Raw genomic sequence first — 13,792 nt, forward strand, 5'->3', positions numbered from 1 at the left:
GTTCCGTCAAGTGTGTGCTTTTCCATTCATACAGTATATAAGACTTATATAAATGACTTAGACGATAAATCAATTATCAAAATAGTTTATCTTAAGTTCATTTTCTGTAACTATTCAGTTAAATCTCTAGTCATTTCAGCACAACAGGGAATATCTTGGACCTTTAACTTCAATAATGATGAAAACTTTCCCCATCAACACACTTTCCATTCACACCAAGACCGTATAAACTGATGGAGATTATAAAATCTAACATTTCATTAAAAATAACTTTTGTAATCATATTTGCTCCATTTCTACCCACTGCAGCTTCAACCCTCAATTCAGCTCTTTATTTGACCCTTTCAGTGAAAAACGGCTTTTATTTTGCAGGTAGTAAGCGGATGTGTAGTAACCTCAGTGTGGGTGTCTTGACCTCAGACTGAGTCTCTCTTCTGCTCCTGGAAGTGGAAGAAGAAGTCTCCTCTCCTCAGTCAGTCAGCCGCCGGCGCCGCCTCCTGTCCGCTCCGCTGCGGAGGACCGAGGACATAGACTCACTGTGAGGGGACTTCTGCAAGGGGACACCGGGAAGGTAAGACAACAAGCCGGCTCACACTCTCTGCGTTTACATGCACAACTGTGGAGGAAAACGGTCATGACATGATGCTGGCAAGAGGCTGCTCTCCAAAAGTATCTCTGCAGACTCATCAGAGTGTCGCTCTTTAGTCTTTCAGCTTTTTCATTGTGGTATTGAAGAGTCATGATCATGCATCTCTGTGGACTTCATGTTGTCTTAATAAATAGTTTGCATACTGTGTGTGTGTGTGTGTGTGTGTGTGTGTGTGTGTGTGTGTGTGTGCGTGGCCGGTGAATGGATGATGTGGCCGACAGCAGACATCAGGTGAAGGGTGGCCTTGTGAGCAACATGGAGCTTCCCATTGATATAAAACAACTCTGCAGTAACTCTACACACAAGACTATAATGTGTAGTGTGTAAACATGTCATAGGATCTGATGAGTTGATACCTTCAAAATGTTCAAAGTTTAGATTCTCTGGTGTGACACAGATGATGTACAGTAAGTGGCTGTATAGGACTTGTGTGCACACATGGATGCAAAAACCTGTGAATGAACAGCAGAAAATGAGTCATTTGATCAGGCTGACGTTGCAGATATCTGCAGGTTTGTGCCTCTTAGTTGAGTTATTGATCTTTCTCTAGCATCATTCTGTTTTGTTTATTTTTTGGGGTAGAATTAACATATCATTTTTTTCCCCCAGATACTATAATTTGTGTCATGGATTTGTAGTTTTGCACATTCTGCAGACATATTATGAGGTTAGTAGTTTCTCAGGTTTTTGGATTTCCACAATCAGCCAAACCACACACGTGCAGACTAGAGATGCATGATCCAATTTTTCCTTCTGATACCTCAACTAAACAATACGATATTGTGTGCGTTTCCCCCCCAAATTTAAATTCTGTTAACCTCTGTGTGGAACTCATTGGGATAATCTTTGGCAAGATGAGGTGCTACTATGGCATTAAAGAGGTCCTATTATGATTGTGTGCTTTTCCCCTTTCCTTTAGCGTGTTATATCGTTTTTTGTGCATGTAAAAGGTCTGCAAAGCTATAAAGTCCACACCAAAGGGAGTTCCTCTCCCCCACAGAAACGCTGCTCCTGAACCGCCGTAAACACCTTGCTTGAAGTCCCGCCTTTTCTTCCGTAACGTGGTGATGTCACCAAGTAATACATTTGCATAAAGGCTAGATGGGCATGCCCTCAAACAAAGCTAGTTAGAGAGGAGCTGGAGTGGAGTCAGAAGAGTTTGGTTCGGTTAACCAATCACAACCGTGAGCCAGCTGACCAATCAGAGCAGACCGTTCTAGTAGAAACCCAAAATACAAGTATGCACCTGAAAATAAGTGTAATAGGTCCTCTTTAAAAAGTTGGCAGCCCACCATGAGTTTATGATTTCTGATAACAGCACTGAAACACTGAATTTCATTATAAAAGTAATAAAGACACTGTATTTAATATTGATCAGTCACATCATGGCTGCTAACTTTACTAAAGTCAGTAACGGCGGGAATACCAATACCCCCTATTGGATCATTGCATCCCTAATGCGTACCTCTTCCCCAACACACAAACATTTACTGGCCTTCATGCACCACATGAATGCTATGTAAAACATTTTTTGCACCCCAATTTAGGTACTAGTCTCTAAACGCTTGATGATCAGTTTGTCGATTGAAAGACCATAATTGGCAGCTATTTTGACAAGCAAAAAAGGTCAAACATTCATGATTAATCTTCTGAACCGTGAGGATTTGCTGCTTTTCTTTGTCTTATGTGACATTAAACTGAGTATATTTTGGTGTATTGGACTGTTGGCAGTCATAAAGAAGATAAAAACTATGCAGAAATGAATATGATAAAAGACAGAAAGAGAAAAACCTTCCACTACCATCTGTGCTGTGTTCCCAGTGCTGCCGCTGGCTGACTCACTTCGTGTCGAGTCAGCTCTCGTTCTCACTAAATATTGTTTCAGACTCGAGAGGCACATTTTCAGAGTTAGGGGAGCACATCCGAGGTTCTCCGGCCTGTTTATGTTCCCACTTTTCATCTGCACACTGTTTATTTGGGGAAATTGAGAAAGGAATGCCTGCCTCTTTCTCTTTCTGTCTTTGTACCAGACACAGAGAGAGACTGAGGGTTTAGTCTGAGAAATATCCCCCAGTTCTTTGTATTATTTCTATCACCTGTTCAGGGTTTCATCTGTGTGAAGCTAGACTTCTAGAGGGAGTAATAATTGCTGCTGAGGCAGACTGAAACGCTGCATCTGACTTGTGACATTCGTCTCATTTGATCCCACAGCCTCATGGTCTTATTAGAAATGAGAAGCCGCACCGCCGGTTTAATGAAATAATAAACTGAACCTAAAGCTGATTCATGAGCTACTCCCTGATCAAAGTGGAAACAGTGTGTGTGTGTGTGTGTGTGTGTGTGTGTGTGTGTGCGTGTGTGTGTGTGTGTGTGAGTGTGAGTGGGGGGAGTGCTAGACTTGAAGCTAAGCTGAGGGACACTTAGCATCTGTTCGCTCCACACAGACTTTACTTTGAGCCGGTCATATGGCTTTGATTAGTGTGCTAGTTTTCGGATAGCTCCACTCTCCCTGGCAACAGTTAAAGACAAGGACAGCATAGTTAGCTCTAGTCTTCTTAAAAAGAAAAAAAAACTCACTGTACATCCCTTACACCACATTAAAAGCACCAGGATGACAAGATGAAAAAATGACGTGTCAAAACTGGATCCACTGGCTTGATTACAATGTAAATTTGGCCCACCCTTAAATTCCCACCTAATTATCCCGAGCGGTCCAACTTTTCTTTCTCTTGTTAACAACGACCCTTTTCTTCTCCCCTCCTTCTTTTCTCTTTTGCAAATTGTGATTGCGTTGGAAATTGTGTGGCCTGTCTGCAGCTCGGACCACTTTCTCTCTTGGCCGTGATTGCAGCTATATGCTCGATATTCGCAGCTAATCCAAGCAAAACACTGAGGGGAGAGTCAGCGTATGTGCTCGCTTGGCCTGCTGACAAACATACATTTTTTATTTTCGCTCAAAAGTGATACAGCCCAGAGGGAAAGTTTTGCACAACAGACCGCGGAAGATGTACGACACCGTCACCTCTGTGAGACAGCTTTCCTCTTAATTTAGCTGCATTTCTGTGCGGTTTTATAATGGAGCAATAATTTACCAAGAAGGCAGTGCATGTATGTTGTTGTGGGGATCTTTTGAAGGCAGTCCACAAATCTTTTTAAGCAGCTTTACTTAAAAAGCACCAAGGGACAACACTGGGGGGTCCGGTCTCCCCCTCTTTCTCTTGTTTAAATAAACAAAAGGAGAGTTAGTGGTAATGAAAAGCACTTGATATCAAGCTGCAAGTTTAATAACCCCACAATAAATCGAGAGTGGGAGCAGAAGAAGTAATGAAAATGGAGGGGAGTTTGGCTTGTGCAGGAAATGACTGGGAGAAAGCCTGAGGGAGGGGAAGAGAGAAAGACTTTCAGTTGTTCCACGTATGAGGGAAGCTGCAACAGTACAAAGACCCCTTAGTGTTTTTTAAGCAAGCTCTCCTTTTACTGTACCTTCCCATTGCTGTTTGACATGAAATAAGAGGCACATTAGGGCTCTTTTCAACTCATTCCTCCACACTCAGTTCAAGGTATTAACACTCAAGAATGGCTCTCCCAGCTGGCTCAAACAGCTTACACTCTGCTGTCTCTCTTTCATTCCCCTCGGGCTTTGCGCTCGCTCTTTTTCCTCCTCTTTTCAGAAGGCAACTTGTTCCCCCTGCTCTCGTCACCAAAAGGTTTCCCATCTGCTTCCGATTACCTTTGGCTGCAGTTGGTTAGCCGCCAGCCATCTGGGCCAGTGTGGCGTCTCCGCTCGCTCTTCTCTCCCCAGACGGCACTGAGGGAGGGATGGAGGGGAGGGGAGGCTGGGGCAAGAGTGAACTGGGTGGGCAGACTTTACTGGAGAATAGCATGGGTTGGGTTTTTTTAGCTGACACTGCAATCCATAGCCAGGAAACTCAAGTCAAAGAGAAGGGCACCCATGAAAATGTGACTCCTGATCCTGGCTCTGGTCTGTTTTTGTAATGGGTACTGTGGGTCTGAGGAAGTCATTTTCCATTGTTATTATAAAGCAGACTCTTTCTTATGTTGGTCTATAAGTAAGAAACGGAATAGTGCTCAATTAGGAACTTGGGGTTTATGTAAAGCCAGGACAGTTAAATTAGTAGTGTGGAAAATGAACAAAGGACCCAAGATTTTAATCTGTGACGTCTGGCTGGTTGAACTGTTGCCTCCAAATGATCATTGAGTGCTGTCATACAAACTTCACTTTCTATTCAGCAGTTAAAAAAGGAAAGAACAATCTTCTCCCTGTTATTTCTGGAAATGGAAACCGTAATTAACGTCTGCTGAAGGAGAAAAACATTGGATTTCACTGGAATTGTGAAGTAATATGCAGATGACATGCAACTGTATGTCAGGACAAAGCCAGGTCCCACAGATGTGTCCTGTTTTATGTCTTGCCTTGCTGAAATTAAGAACTGGATGTCCAATAGTTTCCTGCAATTGACTGACAAATCAGAATTTGTCTGGTTGCCTCCTCTAACAAGAAGCCTGTAGTTTAGGTTTAATTTTTGACCTGTATTTCAATGCCCAGGTGACTAAAGTCCTGTTTCGTTCAACATAAACATTTATGTAGCAGACTTGATTATTGTAATGCACCGTTTTCTGGTCTCAGCAGGCAAAACATCCAAAGACTTCAGTTCATACACAACGCTGCGACCATGTCACACCAATCCTTGCTGTTTGTTGGCGTGGTTGTGTGTAGTTACCAGTGGGCAACTCCAGGGTCAGAGAAGTGATGCCAATGAGGAAGTGCCTTAAAATTGCATTCTTTGAAATAGCCAGCAGGGGGCGACTCCTCTAGTTGCAAAAATAAGCCTGTTTGTTTAGACAGAGGATGAAAAGAGGTGCTGCAGCACAGCCGGTATGAGAAAAGTAAAGCGTTTTTTTTTTACATTGAAGCATGTTAAGATGTTCTGATAGAAACCCAAAATGCAAGTATGCACCTGAAAATTATCATAATAGGTCCTCTTTAAAAACATATATATATATAAGGGATTCATATCGGCAATTTTTTTTATAAGTATATGTTAAATCAATGATCAGTGACTATCAACCAATATATGATCGGATTTTAAAAACTGAAAACAAATAAATATCAATATCACCCTCAAAAACCCAGTATCGGTCAAGCTATAATTATCACAGTACTCTACCCTTTGTCTCAGATGTAAACAAACTTCATATAGGCACTCGTACCATCCATCTGCAAGCCAGGACGTCAGCCAATTAGTAAGCTGTACAGTCAGGCAGCCAGCCAGCAAGTCACTCAGCCATACAACCAACCACCACAGTCAGCCAGCATAGCAGTGATGGCAACCTGCTGCTCCTCTCAAATTGGCTCATTTTACCCCCAGAGCCTCTGACATAATACCCACTTCAAGCCCTGTTTGGGCATTAAGCGCAGCTTTTTACAAGATCAATGGCTTCCTTTGTGTTTGAACTCTTTCCGGTGGGCAGGCAGCTTAAAGAGCGGGGCCTCAGGGGCCCCAGGTTGGGACCTGCTGTTGTCTCTGGTCATCAGAGTGAAGGACAGGGTGTTTGCCCTTCGCCAAAGCCAAGATTGATTAGCTGAAGGAACAATGCGGGACTGGGCGGTCCTTCACTGGACGTTGAAAATGAACTGGGTAGATTTGTCTTGTTAGACTGGGAACTGCATGGGTCAATGGGATCTCATGCTCTCTCTCTCTCTTTTAGTCTGTGTTTCACTATGTCTCCCTTGTTCCTCCCTTTTTGAGCCTAAATCTGTCTCTCCCCTCCCTTTTCACTCCCTTTGCTGGCCTTCCTCTTCCTCACTGAACAATTTCTCTTCTGCAGGGCTACGGATAGGAGTGTAACCTGCCACTGCTGCTGAGCCCCTCTGGAGATCCGTCCAGGTTTTTTCTACTCCTATGAGGACTCGTTCAGGAACCATCAACACACTGTAGAGGCTGCTATGTCGTACTGAACCCACAGATCTTCCTGCAGCCATGGCCCAACAGAGCGCTGAGCTGTCCCACTGCTAGGCAACGGGGCATCCGAGAGGGCAGAAGACATGTTGGGACAGAGGCCCGGGGACCACTGCACTGAATTCTGTTACTATAGCAACTACTGTAGTAACCATGGAAACGCTATGGAGGACTGGTCTGGTCTGCACTGTCATCGTCGTCATGGTTGCCACAGAGGTCGAAGGAGGTCACAGAGATGAGTTCGCCCAGTCACAAGGTGAGATGAGGCGATATATTAACACCCCGTAGCTGTGATATTTCTTTTATAAAACGGTCATGGTAATATGAAAGTTATAGACACATTCAAATTGAAATAGTTTTTTATTAATAAATAATCATGTTCACAATGAAATAGGCCTTCCTGCCTGCACATACCAAGGTGGTTGCTATGGGAGAACAGTAGCAGCTAGCATATTTCTTTTTCAATGACAGGCTAGCGTTATATTCATTTCATTATCTGCGTTCCTGCTTTCTTGTATATTCTGGGCAACATTGTCAAACCTCTTCTTTATGTAGTGCTGCAAGTCGTTTAGCAGGTGGATGTTTTTCTGGAGATGGGAACTGCTCAATGGTCGTGTCTAGAAGGTAATTTGCAAATTGCGAAATCTGGCATAAACTTTCTAAAACTCTAGCAAGACTCGTTGGCCGACGATCTATCCTAACCGTAACTATTCAACAACAATGCCTAAAGGCCCAGACACACTAACCCGACATCCGAGAACTAGTGGCGATGAAGGCCACCTGTTGTGTCGCCTCCCGTCGCCTTTGTTTTGGCCGACAAGTTGCACTCGAACACACAGTAAAGACTACAACCAACGGCCAACTCACGTACGCTCAGCGCTTGCGTGAGATGAAATAACTCCACACCAGCAGGTCGTGATAGTCTGTATTCATCATTCAAAAAGGGAAACCGGAAGACAGAGGACGGCGGACATACAAGACGTTGTCATGATACGTACATGAAACAAAGTGGCGTCTGACGACCATTTTCACACCACTCTCACTCACCACTTAGCTTCATTCCAGACGCCCATGTCGCTGTGAAAATAGATGTATATTGGAATGATCAGATGAGATGAAGATGAAAAATGAGAAGAACCTTCTGTGTTTTTCCTCTTGACTTTACTCGTTAGCTTGCTTTCCTCACGTTTAACTTCTTGTGCACTGATTTGTTTAAACTGAATCGCCAATCAGAGTGATTTCTCTCACCGACTTTTAACCGATTTTAACGTGCTGAATTGACTGAAAAGCCTGCGGCACGGGCAGACTAGAGCCGACGGTCACCGATGGCCCCAAACTGTCCGACAGCTGTGAGTTACCTTCTTGACATGACCTTGCTCAATCCACTCCTCCATAGAAGTTAAGCTTACATGTATCCATTTTGTGTCGGCTTTTGGCAGCTTACTTTGTTACTTTCTATTTGTAACTTGTTCTGTGTTGGCAGAAATGATCCCCCAGTGACCCTGTCGCTAAGCAACCATGACAACACATTACGTTTTTTTTCTCAGACACAGAGTGATACTGAAAGTGTAAAAGAATTATACGTCATAGCAGTAGTGTGTGGTTTTTAAAATCACGGTTCTGAAACAATCAGACTGCTTGAGTTGAGCTACAGGTATATATATACTGTATATACAGCAAAGTAAATACCTGACAAATCATAAGTCATCATAAGTAATGCGAAAATCTAATACACATCTAATTGTAGCCATAAAGGAATCCTGTTAATTGATTTGGATCATTGTCCACAATGGCCTCATGCAACCAGAGATATTTAAGGGATAGGTAGGTACTACAGTATAAATGGTATGGCAAAAGCTCTAATGGTGGATTCATTTATATCGTCAGACAGTATTGTACCAAAAGAAGCCAATGCTGTCTTATCACAAGCAGCCATTCAGGAATTTTGCCTAAATAAAATAGTCTAAAACAGGCAAAATACTGATTTCAATCAGGGACTCAAAGAACAAGTTTAAGAAGACTTTTAATGCCAGTTTTCGGTAGTTGACAGTTTTTGAAACTCGGTGCTTCAGACACATTTAGGTCAGTACCAAAAAAGTTGTGAGGTGTGATACCTAGCCCTAACTACAACAACTTTAAACAGAGTTCATGCAACAACTTAGACTCAATCATGTTCAATCAAGTGTTTCTGAGGCAGAGAAAAGCTGATCTTAAGACGTCTACATCATATCTACTGTAGGAGCTATTTATTTGTTGTTATTATTTAGTTGTTTTTTCAGTAATAATAAGTAGTATTGTTTGATTTATTATTCTAGATGTTTACTTTATTTGATAGTGTTTTCTTTTGCTAGTATTTGTTTAGTTTAATTGTTTTCTTCGTAATTAGTATTTTGTTTTCTTTTGTTTATGAATTGAGTAAAACTGTGGGCACTTGTGGTTATATAGGTAGGTAGGCAGGTAGGACCAGCATACACCTGGGTGGGCTTATGGTTTTTACGCGAACAAGACAGGCAGAGACATTCATGTTTTCTTTGTGCTTTGTATGCTTGCTTTTTTTGGATAAATAAGTCATCCGAAACACATACATTTTGCTTGGACAATGGACTCTCTTGCCTGCGTAAACCACATACCCATGGTATTGTTAGTGGCCCTTTGATTGAAGCTTGATTTAGATTTTTCCGACAAATAGCCACAACATCTACTATAAAGTTACAGTATAATCCTATTGCAGTTCTATAATTACGGTATAGTAATCCTATAGTTGTTATAGAAACATGTGTTCATGTTTTCCCACCAAAAAACAGCAAAGTCAGCCACCCTAGTGTTAGAGCAGGGGTTGCATAACAATGCAAACCAATGAAACATTCAATGTGAAAAGCGTTAGAATTAAACACATTATTAACAGCACAGACCTTATTGAGGTCCTTATAAATAGTGGGAAAACATAATTGGTTTATTGTCTGTGATCCTGGCTTTTTACTATGGGTTGCTTTAATTATTTTCAGTCTCTTGAGAGCAAGAGTACTTTCATGTATTTTATGGTTGAGGCGCCCAGAGTGGAATCTGTTTTTCATTTCAGTAAAAAAAGACCTTCACAATGCTACCCATGTTTAGAAATTCAGAATAAATACCCTTTTTTAAGTTGTATTTCATTTGTACTTTAATTGTAATTTAAGGATTACCATGTGTTCCATAGTTACTGTAATTGTTTTTAATTATAATTCACATGAACAGTGCTCAGATGAGGAAAAAGTTAGCATGAACTGAGCTGTAGGAAATGTTTCAGGTCTGACCCTGCTGTCTGACTGGCTGAGGCACACTCCCGGCCTGCAGGTCTGGGCTGCTGAACTTGAACTCTGCTTCCACAAATCATGTAGCTGTGGCACCGCCACGTGCCCGCCCCCTTCACCTCTCACCACACAGTCTCTCTCACATACACACTGAAGCTGGAGCGACTGAAATCCCCCTGAAGGCAAAGACATAAAATCCTTGAGTGTCCGTGTCTCGTCACCCTGAACAAGGCTGTGATTGTGTATTTCCTAAACTTAACCTCTGACCTCTCACGGCCATCTGTCTCCAATAGTCTGCCACGCTGCTTCCTTTAAATAACCCACCCCTCAAACCCTGACGTGGCTCATTCCCTCAGAGACTTTTCCACAGGTACAGACAGTTCGGTCTATAATGCTGCATTACTTAGTATTTATATATTAACAATGGATCAGATAACGGCGTGTAATGTAAAAGGAGTTGTTTGCTACCTTGTGATTGACAGGTCGCTACCACAGCATTGTCGGGTCTGGGAGTCGTCTGTTTTCGTCTTACAACTTTAACCCTTTTACAGTTTTCAGTTCATGAAAGTTAGTTGTAACATTTTGGTCGCCTAAAAATGTCTTATTCAGCATTCGGTTGTACATAGCTCCACCATGGATGTATAAAGAGAACTGGATACAGTGGAGGCAGGCTCCTGTTCATTCCTATGACAGTTGCTCAGTGGTGCATGAATGGCTCGACTGCGGAGTGCTAAAGTACCCGTATCAACCGGCGATCTTCAGCATTCATTGGGCCCATAAAGTAGGCGCAGTAGCGTTGTTCCAGCCTCGATCTGGGGCTCATTCACATGAACGGAGGAAGGAAAATAACTCTGGATTCAGCTATTAGTGCATTTTACAACTTTTAGGACCTAATGATTTAAATAAGGACTATTAGATTGTTCATAATGGGAAGTTGATTTACTTAAAAAAAAAATTATCCACTGATTTACAGACGTCTCTCTCCCAATGTAAGTCTATGGGAAAAAGTCTTTTTGGGCCCAATGGCATCACTTGACGGACACGGAAGTTGTAGTACCACCATATGGCCACCATGAAAATTTGCTTCACAGCCCGATGCTCTTCTTGGGGGCTTGAGCTCCACCCTTACGTGTCACTTCTGGTTGCAAAAAACGAGATGGCGACGGCCAAAAACCAAGATTGCGACGGCGGTGACTACGTCCACTTCTTATGTACAGTCTATGGTAAATAGGCAACAAGTGCACCATAATATCTGTATTAGGTGATGATATGTTTGATGATAAGATTTTGTAACCTGGCTGCAGAGATGTGTTCTCATTCAGCCACTTATGTTGGGTTAATTGGCCTGGCTCACAGTCGGTGTTCGAGGTCACCCCAAAGGTGTTGAATGGGGTTGAGGTCAGGGTCTGTGAAGGCCAATTGAATGTGAAAAACATTTCTGTATGAACCTGGCTTTGTGCACGGGGACATTGTCATTGTTAAGGGTCTTCCCCAAACAAAGTTGGGAGTACGCTATTGTTTGAAATTGGATTTTGCGTAGCACAGTCCTCACCTTGGTCTTCCATAGTATGGCTTAGTAGCATAAGCAAGATTGGTCAGAGTCCAACTTTCTTTTAGTCACAGTGAGTATTAAGTACTTTTAAGTTGTCTAGTCATGTGCGCCACAGTCTTTGGAAATGCAAGAATATTAATACGATAAATAATTATAGGATTAATTTAAAGAAAAGAACTAAAGAGGTTAAATTGAAAACGTTGAAGGTACAGCCACATCGTCACCTGAACACAAAAGTATTTGGACATGGCTGTCTACATACATTTGGCCATATATGTGCATGTATCCCTTCCCTGTGTTTGCCACCCAGTCTGCATACAGAAGAAAGACAGGCGAGGCACAGAAATACTAACAAGATCTAATGGCGAACCCTTTTCCCACCATTTCCCTCTCACATCGTTAATACTGAATAATTACAGATTCTTCCTCCTCTTGCAGTAGTTTGTTTCAAACGAGGCAAAGCAGCGTTTTGCCTGAGGTGCCATAAAGGTGTGTCTGGGATGGAGGGAGGGACAGTTTTCCATCCAGAGTATTTCCTTCCACTATTTTTATTTGGTGATAACAGAAACCAGGGTGATGCCCTGCTCATGGGTGGAAGGGTGTATTTATCAGCACAGACGCTTCTGTATGAAAACCTTTTAGCCAGGGAGGGCCTCCTGTTATATTTAGCAAGAATATTTCCAGTGTCAGTTTGCTTTGATGTCTACTTAACATTTTCAAATGCGGAATTAGTCGATGAACATATTTTGCACAGATGGCTCAATTTGCTACCTCTTAAAAAATAAAATATCAAATACTGTATGTGTACTAGTTTATTCTCTCAGGGTTGACTAGACAAGACAGGGCAGGAATAATTGTAATGCATGCAGAGTAACAGCATACAGTATATATTAATGGGTGAAACAGGTATTTTTATAGAAAGCAGATGTAAGAACTCTAAAGGTATTCGTCATCCATCTTATTAAAAGTCATTAAAGTCATTAAACACTTCCGCTCTAGTTAAAACTAATTTATTTTACTGGATTTCATTAATCTTACGTTTATTCTGTGTGAGGTCTCGTTAATTTCTTCCTTGGAGGTGAGTTATATCTACTTCATTAACACCTTCCCTTCATTTTCTCTCCAGGAGCTTTTCCTGTGCTGTAAAGGTAATGGTAATACCACCTGCCTGATTACCTGCTGTGGTTTGTGAGAGCAGGATGCATGTGTTGTGGGAAACGGCTCAGAGCTCTTTGGATGGAGATGCTTTTGAACAAGTCTGTACTGCTGCTGTGGTTTTTGGTTGCTGTTTGAGCTAGTCATTGTTGTAATTTCTTGACTTAATAAGGGGAAATTTTCCGATGGCTCCAGTTCACAAGATGTGTCATAGCCAAAAGACATTTACAAAAATGTCAGCCCTATTTTTTCAAATGTTTTTAGTCATATCTTTTGTTCTCTAATCATTAGTTTTCTTGAAGCTAAAACAATGGATCAAATTAATACTTGCCTTTTTTTTAGCAATTTTCTGTCATTCAACAGAGTAAACAATCAAATATAACCAATTTATAATGTATAATTTAATATAATCAACAAATACATTTATTAGAAAAACCTAGTTGCAACCCTAGAAAAACTTGGATAACTATACTAACGTTAACGTTACCTGGCAAAATTTACTAGAAGCAGGTTTTACAACAGAACAGGCAACCAAGTCCAAAAGAGCAAGCAGGCAGGAGGACATTAAAAAAGGCTAGGACGCTACGGCAGGGATAGCACAATTGGTGCCTTCAAATGAAACTCATGAGCTTGTGTTTACTAGATGGGAAGTCGTGTACACGATATGCTTTACGTTCAAGTGGTTAAGTCGTGAGAACACCGCTGCTAAGCAACGGCAATGTTAACGTAATGTCGGCGACTAGAAGCCACAGAGGCTAGCAAGTGGGTAACATAATGCAGGAAATGCAAAGGCATAATGAAAGAGAAAAAAGATGAGGCCGTTGGGAATAGCAACATTTTCCTTCAACCTATAACAAAATTATGAAGAAAAACAATATACTACTATAATTACAATATATCCACTTATTATGTACCAAAAAATGAACTGCCAAGGCCTCCGCCATTTCTGACAACGTCAACAAACACGTCACAACTCGTGAACTTGGAGCGTTCAGAAACTTTCCACTTGTGTTGTGTATACCACAAGAGGGGGGAGTTCATATGAACTCTTCTCATGAACACGGTAAACACGACCCCATCTGAAGGCACCAAATGTCTTAAGATAAGCTAATGAGGGAATTGGGAGCAGGTGTGGAGATTAATATGAACTATTATGAACCGTTGT

General features: G+C 41.7%; 1 protein-coding gene and 1 long non-coding RNA gene across 5 annotated transcripts in view; one reads left to right on the plus strand and one right to left on the minus strand.

Moving 5' to 3' along the window:
* The first annotated feature begins 439 nt into the window (after positions 1–439).
* adamts10 (ADAM metallopeptidase with thrombospondin type 1 motif, 10) overlaps positions 440–13,792 on the plus strand; it is a 56,479-nt gene continuing 43,126 nt past the window's right edge. For all 4 annotated transcript variants that reach the window (XM_037771012.1, XM_037771015.1, XM_037771014.1 and 1 more), the window contains exons 1-2: positions 440–571; positions 6,500–6,886. In XM_037771012.1, the coding sequence (XP_037626940.1) occupies positions 6,784–6,886 (103 nt within the window). In that variant the 5' untranslated portion in view covers positions 440–571; positions 6,500–6,783. The remainder of the gene's footprint in view (positions 572–6,499; positions 6,887–13,792) is intronic.
* LOC119488952 lies at positions 5,307–13,638 on the minus strand. The gene is made up of 3 exons (XR_005207062.1): positions 13,531–13,638; positions 10,176–10,180; positions 5,307–5,652 (listed from the first exon to the last, which is right to left on the minus strand). It is a non-coding gene; the product is annotated as an uncharacterized LOC119488952 (long non-coding RNA).

This window comes from Sebastes umbrosus, chromosome 5 (assembly GCF_015220745.1).
Source record: "Sebastes umbrosus isolate fSebUmb1 chromosome 5, fSebUmb1.pri, whole genome shotgun sequence".
In the NCBI taxonomy this organism is placed as follows: domain Eukaryota; kingdom Metazoa; phylum Chordata; class Actinopteri; order Perciformes; family Sebastidae; genus Sebastes; species Sebastes umbrosus.